This window comes from Salmo trutta, chromosome 35 (assembly GCF_901001165.1).
Source record: "Salmo trutta chromosome 35, fSalTru1.1, whole genome shotgun sequence".
Classification (NCBI taxonomy): Eukaryota; Metazoa; Chordata; class Actinopteri; order Salmoniformes; family Salmonidae; genus Salmo; species Salmo trutta.
Window position 1 is genome coordinate 28,636,777 of NC_042991.1, and position 22,433 is coordinate 28,659,209.

At 40.4% G+C, this 22,433-nt stretch overlaps 1 protein-coding gene across 4 annotated transcripts; it reads right to left on the minus strand.

Moving 5' to 3' along the window:
- Nucleotides 1–1,243: 1,243 nt before the first annotated feature.
- Nucleotides 1,244–21,932, minus strand: rnf8 (ring finger protein 8, E3 ubiquitin protein ligase). 4 transcript variants are annotated; one of them, XM_029734097.1, is made up of 9 exons: nucleotides 21,700–21,931; nucleotides 11,983–12,111; nucleotides 11,446–11,894; nucleotides 10,765–10,978; nucleotides 4,556–4,645; nucleotides 4,372–4,461; nucleotides 4,134–4,241; nucleotides 1,904–2,108; nucleotides 1,244–1,696 (listed from the first exon to the last, which is right to left on the minus strand). In XM_029734097.1, exons 1-9 carry the CDS (start codon nucleotides 21,823–21,825, stop codon nucleotides 1,491–1,493), a joined length of 1,617 nt encoding a protein of 538 aa, XP_029589957.1. In that variant the 5' UTR covers nucleotides 21,826–21,931; the 3' UTR covers nucleotides 1,244–1,490. The 4 variants fall into 4 exon arrangements, with proteins under 4 accessions (XP_029589957.1, XP_029589959.1, XP_029589958.1 ...); XM_029734099.1 differs by having other exon boundaries at nucleotides 1,515–1,691; nucleotides 21,700–21,932; XM_029734098.1 differs by having other exon boundaries at nucleotides 1,515–1,696; nucleotides 1,897–2,108; nucleotides 21,700–21,932.
- Between the last annotated feature and the right edge of the window lie 501 nt (nucleotides 21,933–22,433).

Consider the following 22,433-nt stretch of genomic DNA (forward strand, 5'->3'; position numbering starts at 1 on the left):
CAGCTGCCGGAGAGGAAGGAAACTGCTCAGGGACCTTACCCTGAGGCCAATGGTGACTTTAAAACAGTTAGTTTAATGGCTGTGATAGGCAATAACGGAGGATGGATCAACAATATTGTAGTTATTCCACAATACTAACATAAAATTAGAGTGAAAAGGAAGCCTGTACAGAATAAAAATATTCCAGAACACAAATCCTGTTTGCAATAAGACACTATAGTAATACTACCAAAAAATGTGGCAAAGAAATGAACTTTTTGTCCTGAATACAAAGCATTATGTTTGGGGAAAAGCCAACACATGACAGAGTACCACTTCAAATATTCAAGAATGGTGGTGGCTGCATTTTTTAGGATAAAAAGGCAAAAGAGCTAAGCACAGGCAAAATCCTAGAGGGAAACCTGGTTCAGCCTGCTTTCCAACAGACACTGGGAGACAAATTCACCTTTCAGCAGGTCAATAACCTAAAACAAGGTCAAATATACACCGGGGTTGCTTACCAAGATGACATTGAATGTTCCTGAGCGGCCTAGCTACAGTTTTGACTTAGATTTTCAAGCCAATTTATCGAAAGACTTAAATGGCTGTCTAGCAATGCTCAACAACCAACTTGACGATTTGTTTTTAAAGAACGGATATATATTGTACAAACCTAGTGTGCAATGTGCTTAGAGTCAAAGATGTAATTGCTGTCAAAGGTGATTCTAACATTGACTCAGGGGTTGAATACTTACCTAATATTTATTTCCCATTTAATAAAAAAATAATAATAATTCCACTTTGACAGAGTATTTTTAGAAGATCATTGACAAAAAAAAGACAATTAAATCCATTTTAATCCCACAACATTTGGAAAAAGTTAAGGGGTGTGAATACTTTCTGAAAGCACTGTAAATTGTCTTCAAAGATCCCCTTGTGTTAGGGAATTCAAAACCCAGCACAGAGAGAAAGAACACCCATCCGTTTATCCATGAAGAGTGCCAGCAGTATTTCCTGCATTATTGTTGGGAATGGATGGTGGCACAATCACACTTCTCTATTTGCCTCCATGGCAGGAGCCATTGCATTAGTTGCTAGGCAATGTGGCTGTGTGTAAATTGCCAAAGAGTAGGTGCAAGGTGTGATTTGAGAAGTGGAATTTACAAAAAGATGGATAAACCAGTTTCACACCCACAAAAATAGTATGTTTTTACTGGCGCCACCTTGTGTCCATTTCTGTGCAGAGACATTTTGTGACACTTAAAACGAATGAAGAAACTTTATTCTGCTTCATTTGGAAAATAAATGAACACAAAAAAGACAGACATTGTTACTAAATATATGAACACTAACGTAATTTATCGTACAATTTTGAGTGCCTTAGTTTCCTGTCAAGGACTGGCTTTTTCCTCTGCACTCTCCACGGCCGTCTCTGACTGAACTTTACAGGACAATGCGTGTAACAGAAAAAAATGAAAAAAAGTCACATGAAACACCCAACGTCAAATGGGCTAAAGAGTGACATTGTCCACGTCTGAATCATCACTGATATAAGACGCGGGGCTGGAACTCCAAATGACGCTCCCTTCCAGGGAGATGACGGAGCTGAAGCTATCCATGAAGAGATCACTGTTACTGCTGCTGCTACTACTACTGCTGCTGCTGCTGCTGCTACTACTGTCGTCGTCGTGGATCACCATCACCTCCTCTGGCTGGGCTGTGTGGAGAGACAGTAATAGAAGGCACTATGAGAGCCCTTCATAGACCCACACTGTCCTGGGTCGTGTTCAGTAAGGCACACCTGTTGACTGATTTCACTTATCACACAAACATCCATCCATCCGCCACATCTTCACCCATGAATTCCAAGGCTTCCCCTCAACAACTTCTGCAAACTTAGGAGTGGGGTGAACGCACCTCTCACCTTTCCTCTCAGTGATGAGCACCAGGCGTCTCTGCTTCATGTCTGGGCTGAGCTGCTCCACCATGCGATCGATGCAGTTGTCCAGCACCAGCGAGCGGGTCTGCGACCGGATGGCCTGCCGGCAGATGGGGCACTCGTCCTTCCGCTTGCGCCACTCACTGATGCAGTGCAGGCAGAAGCTGTGGGCGCAGTTAAGGGTCACCGCCTGTAGGGGATATATGAACGAAGGATCGAAACCAAACAGCTCGGATTAAAGGCTCAGAGCATTCAAAATTCTGTTTTACCTGTGTTTTGTATCATATTATACTGTAAAAGTGTTATTTCCTGGTTAAAAATGGGGCTAGGCGATATATCAAATTAATGTTTTAGAGTGATGTTCCAAATGCCTGTATCACAAGTACTTATTTTTATGAGTGTTCTGTGTCTTTTTAGTCTCATATTCTTAGCTCCTTCTGTGCTGTGTGCATCTTCCCACTTGCACAGACACCAAGCCCCTTGCCCTGCCACTCACAACAATGACGAAAGTTTACCTTCTTCCTCTGACAACAAGCAGTGTAAGGGATACATTGGGATTTTTGCACTTCCCCAGAGTCAGATGAACTCGTGGATACCATTTCTATGTCTCTGTGTCCAGTATGAAGTAAGTTAGAGGTAGTTTTTGCGAGCCAATGCTAACTAGCGTTACCATAGACATCCAGTTATTGTGCCATCTGCTAGCAGATAACCATAGACTTCCAGTCATTGAGCAAACACTAGTTAGCAATTGCGCTAGCGCAAGTTCGCAACGACCTTCAAACCTCACGCAGAGAAACAAAAATGGTATCGACGAGTTCATCTGATTCTGGGGAAGTAGATAAAGGGCCTCATTGTCAAATTCCCTTTAAAAACTCACCATTTGCATTTGAGGTTTGGTCCAACAAAAATTGGTCATATGGACACCGAAATGCTTTGGCATTATTTTACTGTAAGAGTTATCCTTTTTAAGTTATCGTTAGAAAGGTTGTGTGTCAACTCCCAAAATGTAGAACAAAGCAGACCCTACTAAACCAAGAGTATCAATGAACATGATTGCTCAGTTTGTCACGCATTGCAGTACTGCTAGCATCATTTTAGACAGACTTATGTGCTATCTGTCTAGTCTTTCATAAAAATGTGCAATGAGCAGAAAAATACGCATTTAAATTGGCAACTTGTTCTTATTCTGAGAAATAAGCATCTTAACTAGGTAAGCCACTTGATTTCAATATCTTAAAGTGAACAGGCTGTGTTGTTCAAACAGTTGAAGACAGACAGGAGGGTGTATTCATAACAGTTCAACTGTTCTACCTTATTAGCAAGCAAATAGATACAAGTTGGTAAGACTTTAAATATAAAAGATTTGCTGGCTTCTCACTAGCATGTGGGCTTTTACTTAATAGATTTATTATGAGACCTATGTACATTTTCTAGAATGCCTGCTACAAGAAGTTGGTCATTATTAGTGGATGTGCATGGGTCTGGTTACATTTTTAACAAAAATAGCATTGTCATAAAGACTTGAAAGCCAGATCAATTAAATTTAGTGGGTCATATTGTTGTGGAAGGCTTATATTTACATGCAGTTTATTGACCTTTAATTGTGCAACAAAGCTTACTTTGAAGAACACTTAAATGCGTATCGCCCATAATGAAGTGGCACAGCGGTCTAAGGCACTGCATCTCAGTGCGTCACTACAGACCCTGGTTAGATTCCTAGCTGTATCACAACCGGCCGTAATTGGGAGTCCCATAGGGTGGCGCACAATTGGCCCAGCGTCGTCCGGGTTTGACCGGGGAAGGCTGTCATTGTAAATAAGAATTTGTTCTTAACTGACCTGCCTAGTTAAATAAAGGTCAAATAATAATAAATATATATATATTTATTTTTTTATTTTTTTAAATCAGCAGGTTTAAACGGGTGGAGTTTTGGCTTGTCCGATGACGTCAACAGGCAGTATAAGTTAATAGAAAAATAAAGAGCTCCAAGCCTCTCTGCCAATAACAGAAAAACAGATTTGATATTGAGATAAAAACGCTGCATTGGGCCTTTAAAAAGTAACCTTTCGCTGTGATAACATTGGAATTAAAGATTGAGATTACAGTACAGCGTCTTCCAGTCAGTAGCTATACTCCCAGACAGAGATGTAAACTTAACTGTACATGAGACTGTTATTGAGATCCAATGGGAACTCCATACGGTCAAAATATTTACCCTAATGAAGAGCTCAGAACAAATGATGCATTGAAGTTCGTTCTCCAGCACCTCCGTCATTTGTGTTACCACCTCCTCCTTTTGAGTTCTCGCCCTCTCCTTCTCTTCCTGCAAGACAACATATCGGTTTGAAACCTCATCAATTTATTTTAATCCAGGCATGTCAAGTTAAGAGCGTTTCATTCAAACGAGTTAGGAAATTCAATTGAGTGAGGAAGTCACGCTGGAGGTAGCTTACCTTTGTCACCTCCAGCTCTTTGTCTTTGGCCTTGAGGACGTCCTCGAAGCCTTGTCGAGAGAGTGCAAGTTCCTCTATGACTTTTCTTTGCTATATAGATTGCAACAGATTCAAGATTGGTTACACAAATAATACAGTTGTGTCGGGCCTTTAATACAAGAGCTTAATGTTTTATGTTGCTTACCTCTTGCAATGCCTCCTCCAGCTGCTTTTTCAAACCCTTCTCCTCCAACTGTTTTTTCAAACCCTCCTCTTCATGCTGTGTTTTTTGCACCTTTAAAAACAAACATTTGCCAGTGTTAAATGAGTCATCAATTCTGGAGCACACCTTGATCATTATCAAATACATATTTGCTCTACTACACACTCAAATACATTTGTGTAAAATTCCTCCTGAAAGGTCTTGTCAGAGTAGTATAATATATACAGTGCCTTCAGAAAATATTCATAACCCTTAACTAAATCCACTGTCGTTACAGCCCGATTTCAAAACTGATTAAAATGTTTGTTTTCTCTCACCCATCTACACACAATACTTCATAATGACAAAGTATTTTGTTGACATTTTAGCAAATTTATTGAAAATGAAAACGCAGAAATCTCATTTACATACAGTAAGTATTCATACCCCTTTGCGATGACAATCCAAATTGAGCTCAGGTGCATCCAATTTTCTTTGATCATCCTAGAGATGTCACTACAACTTGACTGGAGTCCACCTGTGGCCAATTCAATTGTTTGGACAACATTTAGAAAGAAACACACCTGTCTAGAAAAGGTCCCACAGTTGAAAGTGCATGTCAGAGCAGAAACTATACCAATGAAGTCCAAGGAACTGTCCGTAGCTCTCCAAGATAGAATTGTAATGAGGCATACAGGACCAAAGTTTGGACACACCTACTCATTCAAGGGTTTTTCTTTATTTTTACTATTTTCTACGATGTAGAATAATAGTAAAGACATCAAAACTATGAAATAACACATATGGAATCATGTAGCAACCAAAAAGACATTAAACAAATCAAAATATTTTAGATTCTTCAAATAGCCACCCTTTGCCTTGATGACAGCTTTGCACACCAAGCATTCTCTCAACCAGCTTCATGAGAAATGCTTTTTCAGTCTTGAAGGAGTTACCACATATGCTGAGCACTTGTTGGCTGCTTTTCCTTAATTCTGCGGTCCAACTCTTCCCAACCCATCTCAATTGGGTTGAGGTCAAGTGATTGTGGAGGCCAGGTCATCTGATGCAGCACTCCATCCCTTTCCTTCTTGATCAAATAGCCCTTACACAGCCTGGTGTGTTTTGGGTCAATGTCCTGTTGAAAAACAAATGATAATCCTACTAAGCGCAAACCAGATGGGATGGCATATCCCTACAGAATGCCGAGGTAGCCATGCTGGTTAAGTGTGCATTGAATTCTAAGGAAATCACAGAGTGTCACCAGCAAGGCACACACATGCGGAGATCATCCGTTCACCTACTCTGCGTCTCACAAAGACAAGGTGGTTGGAACCAAAAATTGCACATTTGGAGTCATCAGACCAAAGGACAGATTTCCACCGGTCTAATGTCCATTGGTTGTGTTTCTTGGCCCAAGCAAGTCTCTTATTTTTATTGGTGTCCCTTACTAGTAGTTTCTGTGTAGCAATTCAACCATGAAGGCCTGATTCACGCAGTCTCCTCTGAACAGTTGATGTTGAGATGTGTCTGTGACTTAAACTCCGAAGCATTTATTTGGGCTGCAATCTGAAGTGCAGTTAATTAACAATTTCTGAGGCTGGTAACTAATCAACTTATCCTCTGCAGCAGAAGTAACGCTGGGTATTCTTTTCCTGTGGCGTTCCTCATGAGAGCCAGTTTCATCATAGCGCTTGATGGTTTTTGCGACTGCACTTGAAACTTTCAAAGTTCTTAATTTTCTGGATTGACTGACCTTCATGTCTTAAAGTAACGTACTGTCGTTTCTCTTTGCTTATTTGAGCTGTTCTTGCCATATTGACTTGGTCCTTTAGCAAATAGGGCTATCTTCTGCATACCAACCATACCTTGTCACAACAACTGATTGGCTCAAACGCATTAAGGAAAGAAATTCCACAAATTAACTTAAAAAGGCCCTAAAGATTGACGTTTTACAACGTTTGACATGTTTCAACGAACGTAAATAACTTTTTGTCGTGAAATATTCGGCGCGCTTCCTACATTTGGAGTAGCTTACTGAACACGCAAACAAGGAGTTATTTGGACATAAATTATGGACTTTATCGAACAAAACAACATATATTGTGGACCTGGGATTTCTGGAAGTGCCTTCTGATGAAGATCAAAGGTAAGTGAATATTTCCAATGCTATTTATGATTTAGATGACTCCAAAATGGCGGGTATCTGTATTGCCTGGTGTATTTTTCTGAGCGCAGTACTCAGATTATTGCAAAGTGTGCTTTCCCCATGAAGCTTTTTTGAAATCTGTCACAGCGGTTACATAAAGGAGATGTTCATCTATAATTCTTTGAATAACAGTTTAATATTTTATCAACGTTTATGATGAGCATTTTTGTAAATTGTTGTGCTGACTCACCGGCAGTATTGGAGGCAAAATATTTTCTGAACGTCACGCGCTAATGTAAAACGCTGTTTTTGGATATAAATATGAACTTTATCGAACAAAACATACATGTATTGTGTAACATAATGTCCTAGGAGTGTCATCTGATGAAGATCGTCAAAGGTTAGTGCTTCATTTCGCTGTGTTTTGGGTTTTATTGACATGTCCTTGCTTGGAAAATGTACTCTCCTAACATAATCTAATGTTTTTCTTTCGCTGTAAAGCCTTTTTGAAATCGGACAATGTGGTTACATCAAGGAGACTTGCATCTTTAAAATGGTGTAAAATAGTCGTATTTTTGAGGAAGTTGAATTATGACACTGTTGTTTTTGAATTTGCCGCCCTGATATTTCACTGGCTGGCTGGCCCATAGAAGTTAAGGCACACCTGTTAACTCTTACATCTACACGTTCCGCTAGCGGAACGTCTGCTCCAATATCCAATGATGGGCGGGGCGCGAAATACAAACTCCTCTAAAATCCGAAAACTTCCATTTTTCAAACATATGACTATTTTACAGCTATTTAAAGACAAGACTCTCCTTTATCTAACCACACTGTCCGATTTCAAAAAGGCTTTACAGCGAAAGCAAAACATTAGATTATGTCAGCAGAGTACCCAGCCAGAAATAATCAGACACCCATTTTTCAAGCTAGCATATCATGTCACATAAACCCAAACCATAGCTAAATGCAGCACTAACCTTTTATGATCTTCATCAGATGACACACCTAGGACATTATGTTATACAATACATGCATGTCTGTTCAATCAAGTTCATATTTATATCAAAAACCAGCTTTTTACATTAGCATGTGACGTTCAGAACTAGCATTCCCACCGAACACTTCCGGTGATTTTACTAAATTACTCACGATAAACGTTCACAAAAAGCATAACAATTTTAAGAATTATAGATACAGAACTCCTCTATGCACTCGATATGGCCGATTTTAAAATAGCTTTTCGGATGAAGCACATTTTGCAATAATCTAAGTACATAGCCCAGCCATCACGGGCTAGCTATTTAGACACCCAACCAGTTTAGCCTTCACCAAAATCACATTTCCTATAAGAAAAATGTTCTTACCTTGCTTGTTCTTTGTCAGAATGCAGTCCCAGGACTACTACTTCAATAACAAATGTAGGTTTGGTCCCAAATAATCCATCGTTATGTTCCATCAAGACGTTTTGTTCGTGCGTTCTAGACACTATCCCAACGCTAAATCTCGGCCACGAGCATGACGCAGAATGTGACAAAAAATTTCTAAATATTCCATTACCGTACTTCGAAGCATGTCAACCGCTGTTTAAAACCAATTTTTATGCAATTTATCTCGTAGAAAAGCGATAATATTCCGACCGGGAATCTGCCTGTCTGTATACTGAGGGAAAAACCGAAAGCCGGGGGCGGGGCGGGTCGCGAGCGTAAGGCTTAGTCCACTGAGTGACCACTTAGCTTTTGCTCTCCTTTGTTTCAGCCAGGGCTTTGAATTACGTCATTCCTGTTTTTCCCGGGCTCTGAGACTCCATTGGAGACGTGGGAAGTGTCACGTAACAGCAGAGATCCTTAGTTTTTGGAAGAGATGTCAAACAAAGAAAATAAAAGGTCTGACAGGGTACTTCCTGAACAGAAGCATCTCAGGTTTTTGCCTGCCATAGGAGTTCTGTTATACTCACAGACACCATTCAAACAGTTTCAGAAACTGTGGAGTGTTTTCTCTCCAAAGCTAATAATTATATGCATATTCTAGTTTCTGGGCAGGACTAATAATCAGATTAAATCGGGTACGTTTTTTATCCAGCCGTGAAAATACTGCCCCCTAGCCATAAGAGGTTAATTGAAATGCATTACAGGTGACTACCCAATGAGCTGTCAAGGCAAACGGTGTCTACTTTGAAGAATCTCAAATGTATTTTGATTTAACACTTACTACACAACGTTACTACATGATTCCATGTGTTATTTCATAGTTTTGATGTCATCACTATAATTCTACAATGTAGAAAATAGTAAACAAAAGAAAAACCCTGGAATGAGTAGGTGTATCCAAACTTTTGACTGGTACTGTATAACTGGGAAAGGGTATAAAACAATTTCTAGAGTAATAAACATTTAAGAGCACAGTGGTTTCCATCATTGGTAAATGGAAAAATTATGGAACTACCCAGACTCTGCCTAGAGCTGGCCGTCCGACCAAACTGTGCAACTAGTAGTGCTGAGCGATTTGTGCTTTTTGAGGTTGTTTCGGTTAGATAATTTTTTTTTTATATAGATCAAGGTTTTCAGTGTCAATTGATTTTTTTTACATTAAATGCACTATGCATTATGTGGGTTGAATGCTGTAACACAGAATAAAACAATGAATACCTCGGTAACCTCATTGCTGCTATTCCTGCATTTCAGTTGAATGCCTCCTTGCACTTTCAATTTGCCGTCATTGCACATTTAGACATCCCACTTAACATACATTGTAGTTAATTGTTTTACTTGTATATTTTTTGCATTCTTTTATTTACACTTCTGGTCAGATGCTAATTGCATTTCCTTGTACTGTACTTGTTCAATGACAAAGTTGAATCTAATCCATGTAGAATAATGGCCTGTTGGAAACAAGCTCCCTACCTCATCGCATTGTTCAGTCTGGATCTGATTTATCTCTAGAGAAACTGTGCAATGTGCGCATTGAGCTCACAGAAATAAAACAATTAGTTGTTTAAAACCCGAGAAATTTGAGATTTCAGTTGATCGCTCAGCACTAGCAACCAGGCAAGGACCTTGATCAGGAAGGTGACCAAGAACACAATGACCACTAACAAAACTACAAAGTTCCTTGGCTGAGATGGGAGAACCTGCCAGAAGGACAACAGTCTCTACAACACTTCACCAATCTGGTCTTTATGGGAGAGTGGAAAGACAGAAGGCTCATGAAAGACATAATAACAAAAGATTCTGTGGTTTGATGAGACAAAAATGTATCTCTTTGGCCTGAATGCAAAGTGCTACGTCTGGAGAAAACCAAGCACAGCTTATCATCTGTCTAACACCATCCCTACCGTGAAGCATGGTAGTGGCAACATCATTCTATGGTGATGCTTTTCAGCGACAGGGAGACTGGTAAGGACAGAGGGAACAATGAATGGAGCCAAATAAAGGCAAATCCTTGATGAGAACCTGCTTCAGAGTGCAAATGACCTCAGACTGGGGGGGGGCGCGAAGGTTTACGTTCCAACAGGACAATAACCCCAAGCATACAGCCAAAGCAATGCCAGAATGGCTTCAGAACAGTGGCCCAGCCAAAGTCCAGACTTGAAACCCATTGAAAGACTTGAGTGCTGTTCATTGCCACTCCCCATTTAACTTAATGCGAAAATCCCCAAATCCAGATGTGCAAAGCTGATACAGACATACCCAAGACGACTGAAAGCTGTAATCGCCTCCAAAAAGGTGCTTCTACAAAAGTATTGCATGAGGGCTGTGAATATTTATGTAAATTACATATTTATGCATTTCATTTTCAATATACATTTCTAAAAACATGTTTTTACTTTGTCATTATGGGTTATTGTGTGTAGATGGGGAGGAAAAACTAATCCATTTTGAATTCAGGCTGTAACAACGTGGAATAAGTCATGAGGTATGAATACTTTCTGAAGGCACTGATCACAACAAAAAATAATAGGCTAGCAACGGGGTATAGGTCTGTAAGTTATGTGAATGGAGGATAATCTTATAAAGAGCAGGAATTCTGGATGAATCCCTGATATCCCCCTACTGAGGCTCACCTCCAGGCGGTTCTCTGTCTCGCTGATGGACTTCTCCAACACCTCCATCCTGTGCAGCTGGCCCCTCAGCATCTCCAGCTGGCTCTGCAGCTCCCTCACCTGCTCCTCCCGGTGGGGGTCGTCACGCTGTCGCCCCCCCTCACCCTCCAGGGTCTCCACCCGCCGCTGGGTGAAGTTCATCCGCTCCCGCAGCACCAGCATGTTCTGGCTGTACCTAGCAACCAAATCAGTACATTTTTGTTTTTCAGTCTGGATGTTAATAATGAGAACACCTGGCCCTTTCTACAAATCTGTCCTCCTTTCCTCTTTCATCGTGCTGATCTAGGGTTGCAAGATTTCGCTAACTTTTACAAAATTTCCCAGGTTTTTCAGAAATCCTGGTCAGAGGATCCAGATTTCCTGGTTATTCCCTACTGATTCCAGAAATCTTCCTAACAGGATTTCTGGAAAAGTTACCAGAATTTTGCAACTCTTTGCTGATCAAAATAATTGACCTGGTGAAAGCCAGCCAAATGATGAGCTTCCATCATATTACTTCAACTGTCAAGTCTTTTCCAATCAGTGCAGACAAGGAAAGGAAATGAGGACTGACTTCTAGACAATTGAGAAAGAGCCATATTCTCTTTTATATAGAACCTGCCCAATATGTTATGAATGTAGCAGCAGGAGACCCAGACGTACATTTCCAGGCTGGACAGATTCCTGCTAGGACTGCTGGGTCTCTCGAGAGGCGAGTCCAGCCTCCGATGCTGCCGCATGCTGGGCCCGGCCTCCTCCCGTACCCTGGTCCCTGGCCTGTCCCGGGGCTCGTCTGTGGGGCAGGGCTGGCCCTGGGACTTGTCTGTGGCAGAGTGGCGGTAGAGCTTGGATTTAGATGAGGTTGAAGGCTCCAGTTCAGAGTTAAATTTCCTCTTCGTCTTCTTGATTCTGGATGCGGCGCAGGCCCCTTCACTAGGTCCCGTCACCAGGTAGGGTTTGATGTCCTCGAGGCGCTGCCGAACCAGTATGTACTCATACTCCACTTTGGTGCCGACGATGGGCACCCCCAACTTTATCGAGTCCCCAAGCCTCAGCAGGTGAGCTTTGTCCACAGGAATTCGTTCTCCGTTCACCCACACACCATTAAGGCTCTGGAAAAAGAATAAACTGCTTACACCTTTGTTGTTTTTATAATAAAAACACTTTCATTTTAAAATTGGATATATGGAGAAGCTGTACCTTCTTATCGGTCACTGTCCATTGGCCGCCGTCTCGTTGCTTGAACATACAGTGCATTCTGGATATCATTAGGGGGCAGCTTGGGGACACGAGCTGGTGAGTGACATTTAAGCCACGTCCAATTGTGACCTGAGACAAGAATGGAGCTTAGGGAATTTCATTCACACAGTAGCTCGTTATACTTTTTTTGCATAATGTTTACAATATTTCTTTGCATAGAGCAGAATAAGAGTCCATAGTTCTCTGTATGATAGAATAACATCACTAGAACATTTCTCTATCTGAGATGTTGTGGCGACCCGTCATTCAGGGCAGGTCGAGACAGTTTTGTATGTTGTTATTTTAGCATTAATAGACGTAATTGTTTGTAAACTATGTAAAGCCACATACAAAAATTGACTCTTTCACCAAAATGCAGGTGTTTCAACCTAGCTCAGTGCTTCTGTGGTGGTGGAGCAGCAAGCGGAAAATATGGAGCGTAAGGGTTGGTGATGTTCTCTAGTTGCGCCGTGATTGGCTCAGTGTTCTGTCACTCATTAGGGACATTACCTCACTGCAAAATCTACGGGTAGAGCTAGAAAATTCAAGCCCCTTGAGTGCTGTCATAGAGTTATATTAGAAATGCACAACCAAGAAGCCTCAAGGTCATTGGCCAAAGATAAACTGAATTGATGTAATTTTATATCTACCGTAGCCTTGATTGGACTTTTGTCCAACCTCATACTTCTAAATTCTTAGCTAGCAAGCTAGACAAGCAATCATCATCATGAATCAAGTGGACAATCTACTGGCAAATCCTTGTCATATGAAGAGAAATTACAGATAAAACGTATCGGTGCTCATCGGCCATAAACATTACACAACAAGTTGGAAATCGCAAATTCAACAATGAGTGGAAGGAATCAGTGGCTAACCATGCGTTGCAAAGCAAATCACTAGCCTGCTATTCAGTGGAGTGGGTGTGTGGTCCAAGTCTGGGTTAAAGGGTCTCTTTCTAAACTTAAAATAATAAACAACATTGGCCATGCTGTCAATCCAGCATGACTTCTGCCACTTTCAAAACAATTGGAAACTCGGAATTGGAAAATCTCAGACTTCAGTGAGTTTAAGCCAACTGGGAACTCTGGGGGTGTGAGAGCTCCAAATCGGGCCTCTTTCTAGAGCGCTGGCCTGAAGATCACTGACAACATGATTCAACCTGGTTTATGTTGTGTAGTAAGCGGTCAGTAGCCCATGTGTCTCACCATAATAATTTGTTTCTCTACATTAAAAGTGCTGAACAAATAGTTAGACTACGTCTGTCCTAGCTCGCTTATTAATGTCTTAACCGAAATTACAGATGGCCTCTTATTCACTCGACCACTTCTGCCATAGTTTGTACATAACAATTGTCAGTAGAAACCCCATTTGTTTAAGCAGGTCAGCCATATCAGCTATGTTTTTCCAAAAGGCAGTAAATGAGGCTGAATGAGCTGTTTCGCTGAAAGAAAAGGCTCTGCTGATACTACTGCTTCACCTGGCTAAGAAATCTCTGCTGTTGGGAAAGCTTTATGTAGGCCCTAACAGTTTGTGGGCAGCGTTTGTCACCGTTATAGTGCAATTGAAGTATTGTTTTGTGTTGTGGCTTTGCTGGCATGCAGTGGCGATTTGAACATGTAAATCTTGGTGGGGCAAACGCCCACTTTTATGCATGCCAACAAAGCCACTACACAATACATTAATTGCACTATAACGGTGACAAACGGTGCCCACGAACTGTTAGAGCCTACATAAATCTGTCCAAACACAAGCACTGCTACGCTTTACCAAACAACCTAGTTAGCTAATAAAAGTTTTCCTATTGATATCTGGATTCTGCGACGCAGTTAGCATTAACGCTTGGACCGCTGATATATGTCCCGGGATCCATGCTCAAACAAGGTGGTACTACATTGACAAAGGATGTAGCCTAGCTGCTAGCTATCAAGCTAGGCAACCTGGTCTACTACTGCTAAGCGGTTAGCCCTTGTGGCTAGGGCGGCACTTCGATTTTTCTTGGGCTTAGGACTACCGATTTCTAGAGTGTTCTCCTGCCGGCGTATTTCATTTTACGGAGTGAATAGCGGGCTCGCCCTACTATTAGTACTTCCATGTCGACGAAAAAAAGACAAGGATCACATCTCTGTTGGGCAGTTACATGAACTCTTGAAGAAGCAGAAAGTATAAGGGAACTATACTTCAGCAGGAAAATAACTAAAAGCTTCATACAAATTTTGTATTTTATTAGGATCCCCATTAGCTGTTGCAAAAGCAGCAGCTACACTTCCTGGGGTCCACACAAAATATAATACAGAACATCATTAGACAAATGATCCTGGAGTCTACCAACAAACGGCTGGACGACCTGACTAAAGATGTAGAAGACATTAACACAAGCCTTCAGTTCACATAGAAGGATGTGGATGTATTGAAGACCACACACTTCCCAGAAACTGTTCCTCTATGCGGAATGAATTCACCACAGTTAGGGAGGGCCTCCAGAACATGTCTGGGAAGGCTGATTACCTGGATGGACAATCGAGGAGAAATAATCTTGTAATACATGGTATCCAGGAGAAACAAAGTGAGACATGAGCTGAATCAGAGGAGAAAGTTTGAAAGCTGTTTTCTGAGGAGCTACAATTGAGTCAACAGGTTGAGCTGGAATGTGCCCACCGGCCTGGGAAACCAGAGGGCACTGGTAGTGTCAATGGAACCAGACCCAGGCCAATTGTAGTGAAATTCCTCAGGTTCAAGGACAAGCTTGCAGTCCGTGAAAAAGCCAAATGCCTTAAAGGTTCGACACCTTCAATGAGGATTTCTCTGATGCGACGCCAGGACAGCGGAGTCAATCACCACCTTCCGGAGACACCTGAAACCCCACCTCTTTAAGGAATACCTGGGATAGGATAAAGTAATCCTTCTAACTCCCCCCCCCCCCTTAAAAGATTTAGATGCACTATTGTAAAGTGGTTGTTCCACTGGATATCATAAGGTGAATGCACCAATTTGTAAGTCGCTCTGGATAAGAGCGTCTGCTAAATGACTTAAATGTAAATGTAATGATGCAGTCCGTCAAAGAAGAAATTAACTAATACCAGCTATGAAGGCTGCAAGAGAACGAGTTGACAAAGCATACCTGAGGTATGACAAACTGATTGTTCACCCTCACTCCCAAGGAGTTCTTCTTTTGAGGCTGCTGAGACCTCTCTATACATGGATACAATTTGTTCAGGAGGGACAGAAATAGATATGGGGGTGGAGTTACAGTTCACATTCCAGCAAAACAACATAAGGAATGTTGAATTGATTAGAAGCGCTATGGGTACAGGTGCATTTACCACTGTTGGAATCGGCTAAACTTTGATCATTGAGATAGTAAATGAATAATAGGAAGTGAAAGAGACTGAAGAAAGACAGATGGCGTCAGAATGTGAGGAGAGCAACGTGTGAAACAGGGGAGACAGAAGGACATCTGTGGATTAAATGAAGGAGGGATTGAAGTGAGGACAGATTCTCTTAAGGCAGTAATAAAGGTTTGCTATCCTGTTACCCTCTTTATTAGCTTCCTGTGGAGCCAAACTGTAAAGATTGGAGGAGTGTTTTAAGTAGGATGTATAACTGAAGTGAAAAATATTTTGCTGTCTGATTACAGCTGTACAGAACCTTTGGGAAGAATTCAACTTGGTTAAAACTTCTCTAGTGTCCGTGAGTTATTTGTTCTGAAAAATAAGAACCTAACACCACATTTGAAACCTATACTAGTTGGTTGCTGCTATAGGGCACCTAGTACTGATGTGAAATATCTTGATGTAATATGCGAAATGTTGGATAAGATATCTGATGAAAATAGGTAAATATATTTTTGGGGAGATACGAATAAAACATTTTTTTAACACCAACTGTCAAATAAGAAATGCATTTCTGTTGCCAATGTATGTAACCTGACCCAAGTTATGACAATTCCAACAGCAGGGGTGGAAAAAGTACCCAATTGTCATACTTGAGTAAAAGTATTGATACCTTAATAGAAAGTTACTCAAGTAAAAGTCACCCAGTAAAATAATACTTGAGTAGAAGTCTAAAAGTATTTGGTTCTAAATATACTTAAGTATCAAAAGTAAAAATCATTTCAAATTCCTTTTATTAAGCAAAGCAGATGACACCATTTTCTTGTTTTTAAAATGTACTGATAGTAAGGGGTACAACTCCAACATGATTTACAAACAATGCATTTATATTTAGTGAGTCTGCCAGATTGGAGGCAGTAGGGATGACCACCTGTTCTCATGATAAGTGCGTGATTTATAATTTTCCTGCCATGCTAAGCATTCATCATGTAAAAAGTACTTTTGGGTGTCAGGGAAAATTTATGGAGCAAAAAGTAAATTATTTTCATTAGGAATGTAGTGAGGTAAAAAGTTGTACAAATTTATAGTAAAGTCATGTACAGATACACACACAAAACAAAAGTTTGTACTTTTACACCACTGCCAACCAGAACATTCACAAATAGGTCCGTTATCACATCAACTTGTATCAATTACATTTTTACTAACATGGCTGAACATTGTTCTGAATCTGTATCAGTGGCACTAGGTTGTAGTGATCATAACTTGCTTGCACTCACTAGGAAAACAAGCTACCGACGGTCCTACAGAGGGTTCAATCAGGACTCATTTGTGGATGAGATTAAGAATGTGCAATGGTTAGAATTGTGTAGTAAGGATGATCCTGAAATGCCACTAAGTTTGTTTATGAAATTATTTATGAGTATAGCTGATAAGCATGCCCCTTTAAGAAAATGCACCGAGGTCAAACGGTGCCCCATGGATTGATGAACTGAGAAATGTAATGATTCAACATTATGGTGCCAAAAAAGCAGCAGATAAATCAAGCTAAACAAAGGAAAGAAGGGATTCTATCAGCAAAATGTATGAAGGGTGATAAGGGAAAAAACTGGAGAAAGTTGAACGCCATTCTGGGTAGGAATTCTAACATGTCTGCCTCTGTTGAATCAGAGGGTATATATTTATTACAAAACCATGACATCGCAAACTACTTTAATTCATATTTTACAGGCAAAGTGGACAAGTTGAGGAATGCTATGATTCCAACTGCAATGATTCATGTCATATACCCTAATAAAAGATTGTATCATGAAGGAGAGGCAATGCATGTTCAAATTTCACCAAGTATAAAGGGAAGAGGTAGGAAGGATGCTGTTGTCTCTCACCTGGTACAGATAATCTTGACACCAAATTGCTTAGAGTTACAACTAACCAAAAACATATCCCAATCTCTCAGTGCTTGATGTATGGGGTGTGCACAGAAGTCTGGAAAGAGTCAAAGGTTATTCCACTAACTAAGGATAAAAAAAAATCTGCCTTCACTCACTGGTCCTAATAGTCGTCATTAAAGCTTGCTACCTGCGTTGTATCTGTAGAAATCAAGGATTATTTATCATGTAATGGTCTGACAACATGTTTCCAGCATGCATACAAAGGGTATTCTATGAGTATGGCCTTAGCACAAATGACTGGTTAAAGTATATGGATGACAGGAAGTTAGTTGGTGTAGTGTTATTAGATTTCAGTGCTGCTTTTGATGTAATTGATCATGAACTGTTACTAGGTAAACTCAAATGTTATGGTTTTAAGTCTGCAGCTCTATCCTGGATGGAAAGCTATCTATCCAGGAGAAGGCAAAACATGTTCTTTAATTGGTAGATTTTCAAACAGTAAAGATATACACTGTGGTATTTCTCAAGGAGGCTGCCTAGGCCCACTTCTCTAGTTTTACTAATGATTGTAGAGTCAATGTATAGCGCAGCATCAGAACGTAATGAGCTAACAGATGTACTGAGTAGTGAACTAAGAACTGATATGAACAAATTGGTGTTGAACATTTCTAACACTAAATGTATTGTATTTGGTTCAAGATATGCTTGCTGATGATACCCAATTTAATTTGTTGATGAATAGAACGCATGTAGAGCAAGCGAAAAAAAAAAAAAAAAACTACTAGGCGTCATGTCAGACTCTGCTTTATCATGGTCAGAACACAGTTATATGGTCATCTGCAGTAATGAAAGACAACAAAAAAAATCTCCAAAACAGGGCTGCCAGATTAGCTCCATCTGTATGAATATGATCCAAATGCATCAGAATCTCACATGGCTTCACATTGAAAACAAATTACTATCCAGTCTTCTGATTTTCTTTAATGAGAGATATATATATATATATTTTTTTTAAACCGTTTTTTTTTCTCAGGCCAGTTAGTACATACTAGTGACATGCATAACCACCAAACAAGTCAATTCAGGGCATTTAAGACAGTGGTTCCAAACTTTTTATAGTCCCGTACCCCTTCAAACATTCAACCTCCAGCTGTGTACCTCCTCCTGCACCAGGGTCAGCGCACTCAAATGTTTTTTTTGCCATTGTAAGCCTGTCACACACACACGATTTATTTATTAAAGAAACTCATTCTTATGTCACAACCCGGCTCATGGAAAGTGACAAAGAGCTCTTATAGGACCAGGGCACAAATAATAATAAATAATTTTGCTCTTTATTTAGCCATCTTACATATAAAACTTTATTTGTTCAATGAAAATTGTGAATAACTCACCACAGGTTAATGAGAAGGGTGTGCTTGAAAGGATGCACATAACTATGCAATGTTGGGTTATATTGGAGAAAGTCTCAGTCTTAAATCATTTTCCCCACAGCCTGTGCCTGTATTTAGTTGTCATGCTAGTGAGGGCTGAGAATCCAGTCTCGCATAGGTACGTGGTTGCAAGGGGTATCAGTGTCTTAACAGCCGATTTGCCAAGGCAGGATACTCTGAGCGCAGCCCAATCCAGAAATCTGGCAGTGGCTTCTGTTAAATTCAATTTTCACAGAACCGCTTGTTGCAATTTCAAAGAGGCTCTCTTGTTCAGATATCGGTAAGTGGACTGGAGGCAGGGCATGAAAGGGATAACGAATCCGGTTGTTTGTGTCATCTGTTTCAAGAAAGTACCTGCGTAATTGCGCACCCAACTTACTCAGGTGCTTCGCTATATCACATTTTACATTGTCGTAAGCTTGAGTTCATTTGCACACAAAAAAATCATACAATGATGGAAAGACCTGTGTGTTGTCCTTGTTAATGCAGACAGAGAATAGCTCCAACTTCTTGAAAATAGTTGCGGAGAGTCCCTGTAATCCTAGATTCAGATCGTTCAGGCGAGAAAAAACGTCACCCAGATAGGCCAGTCGTATGAGAAACTCGTTATCATGCAAGCGGTCAGTCAATACTTTGCCCTTGATGACCAGTGTTGTAAAAAGCGTTACATGGTCGCTGTCCATATCATTGCATAGTACAGAAAATACACGAGAGTTCAGGGGCCTTGCTTTAACAAAGTTAACCATTTTCACTGTAGTGTCCAAAACGTCTTTCAAGCTGTCAGGCATTCCCTTGGCAGAAAGAGCCTCTCGGTGGATGCTGCAGTGTACCCAAGTGGCGTCGGGAGCAACTGCTTGCACGCATGTTACCACTCCACTATGTCTCCCTGTTATGGCTTTTGCGCCATCAGTACAGATACCAACATGAGCAGCAGCTACATTTGGCTACGTATGGACAGTAAGTAGAATTCCCGCGAGAAAGTAACGGTTAATGTGATTGGATGTTTATTACTTGACTAGGATACCTGTATTTGACATTGTGTTGTTATTTTGCTGAACACTAGATGGTTTCATTTTATTTTGAGGTGAAACGAGGCTACTCAGGCAAGAAAAAAATCCTCACCCAAATGTATAGCCCCGTTGAAAAATATAAAATGGACTGTTTGAAAATGTGAAGTAAAAAAATAAAAATTTGAATCTCATTTTTATTTGGCATACCCACGACAGCCATTACACGTTTGGGAAACACGATCTAACCCAAGGACAAATCGCCTTTACAGTTTTATATAGAGCCATAGCTGAATGGAGCTCTTTACCAATCCATATTTCTCAGGGAGAAAGTAAATCCACCTTCAAGAAAGAAAGAATTAAGTTCTAATGCGATAAACAATATGACTGGACAGGAAATAGAAAGCATCAACTGAATGTTAAGTGTGTTTCCTGTCAGGTATTTTAATTGTCTATTTGTTAAATGTTTGTAAAGTCTTGATTTGTAATGTCTTAATTGGTGTTGGACCCCAGGAAGATTAGCTAATGTTATGGCGTTAGATAATTAGCTAATGAGGATCCTAAAAATTCACAAATTCACACCCGACTATCAGCGAAGCCTTGTCTAGCAGTGAAAGAGTTTATTCAGCCTCTTTTACTGCATTTGGAAAAAAAACATAGCAGAGCCCCACCTGCCTTGAACGATGAGTCGCCACTGCTGGCATGAATCTAAAATGTCGTTTTTGCTCCACCAAGATTTACATGCTAAAATCGCCACTGGTGACATGTATTGTATGTAAGGGTTGTAATTTAAAAACAAAGCATTTGTGTTTAGTGAGTCAGCCAGATCAGAGGCAGTAAAGGGATGTTCTCTCGATAAGTATGCAAATTGGACCATTTTCTATCCTGCTAAGCATTCAAAATGTAACGAGTACTTTGGGTGTCAGGGAAAATGTATGGAGTAAAAAGTACATCATTTTCTTCAAGAACGTAGAAGTAAAGGTAGTCAAAAATATAAAATAGTAAAGTACAGAAATCCCCCAAAAATACTTTGGTACTTGAAAGTATTTTTACCACTGTTAAGAGCTAATTGTATATTTTGCCTCCCGGAACAGCATGGTTTAATCATTATGAAAGACAAACATGGAGCTGGAGGAAGCTTGTCATGAAGTGCTTGGCGTCTTATGACATGTCTACATAATTATACCTACGGAGGAGCTGCTTTTATGGAGGAACTTTGAACGTCTTTGTGAACTCCCGAGTTGGTTTAATGTTGAACCTTGCCAAACGTTAAACTTGAGTGTGCAGAGCAGCACTAGAATAACAAACGTGTCTTACAGTTTTGTAGTTAGTAAATCCAATGTGAAACGTGATAACTGTAGTACCCTTTACTAGCATTGAAAAAGTAAATAATTCTCTAAACATCAAATATAATTGTAACATGCTTCGTAAACAGGTGTATACTAACAGTGAAATGCTTACTTACGGGCCCTTCAACAGCGCTGAATACAATACAGAATTTTTTTTATAGTAACACGAGGAACAAATACACAATGAGCAATGATAGCTTGGCTATATACATGGGATACCAGTACCAAGTCAATGTGCAGGTGTATGAGGAAATTTATGTAACGTTAGATCTGTAACAGGATAGACAATAAACAGTAGCAGCGTATGTGATGAGTGTGGAAGTCGAATGTGTGCACATGTAATTTATGAATTAAACTAGTAACGTCGTCAGTACTAGGCTACAGTAACCTATGCTTCAGCCTACACTGTACACACCCATTGGCAAATATAGTATTTCCAGCTGGCAGATACTGGAATAAGTTTGAGTGACAGAGAGGGCTTTGCATACTGAACCGGTTTCAGCCCTTGACTACCATTTCGCATTCAATAGGGATTTAGCTAACACTCTAGGTAGCTAGCTAGCCAGTAGGTTGAGGTTCGACTTTAGCACCAAACAGCTAACTAGCTAACATGTATGCTTGATTCGCAGCTACATTTATTAACGGCTAACTATCGTTAGCTACTGTACCTCTGTATTCTCGAACAAGCGGAGCCAGTCCAAATCTTTCCCGACTCGTGTCAAACACCATACTAATTTCTTCGCAGATTCATCTTCCTCAGCTGTAGAGAAATTTGAGCTTTCTATTTGGTCCATTTTACAACATATTACAGCCAGATAACTGAGCAAAATATGTTTCGCTTTCCCTTCTTAGGGGGTGACAGAGCCTTCAGATGAAAATAAATCACGTGACATATATAAAAAGAAGTCCCACAATGCCTCACTCCAAAACCTGTTGGGTTTCCACTACTTACCCAAGCCACAAAGTCAACATTGACTACATCGTAAAACTTAATTAAAACAAACATTTGCTTTTCTGTCTTAATTTAAGTGTTAGGTTTAATATTACATATTTAATATTACATATTAATATTACATATTACATACAAGATACATTTAAGAAATGGGCGGGGTTTAACGCAACAAACTTGGCACACCTGTATTTGGGGAGTTTCTCCCATTCTTCTCTGCAGATCCTCTCAAGCTCTGTCAGGTTGGATGGGGAGTGTTGCTGCACAGCTATTTTCAGGTCTCTCCAGAGATGTTCGATTGGGTTCAAGTCCGGGTTTTGGCTGGGCCACTCAAGGACATTCAGAGACTTGTCCCCGAAGCCACTCCTACGTTGTCTTGGCTGTGTGCTTAGGGTCGTTGTCCTGTTGGAAGGTGAACCTTCGCCTCAGTCTGAGGTCCTGAGGGGTCTGGAG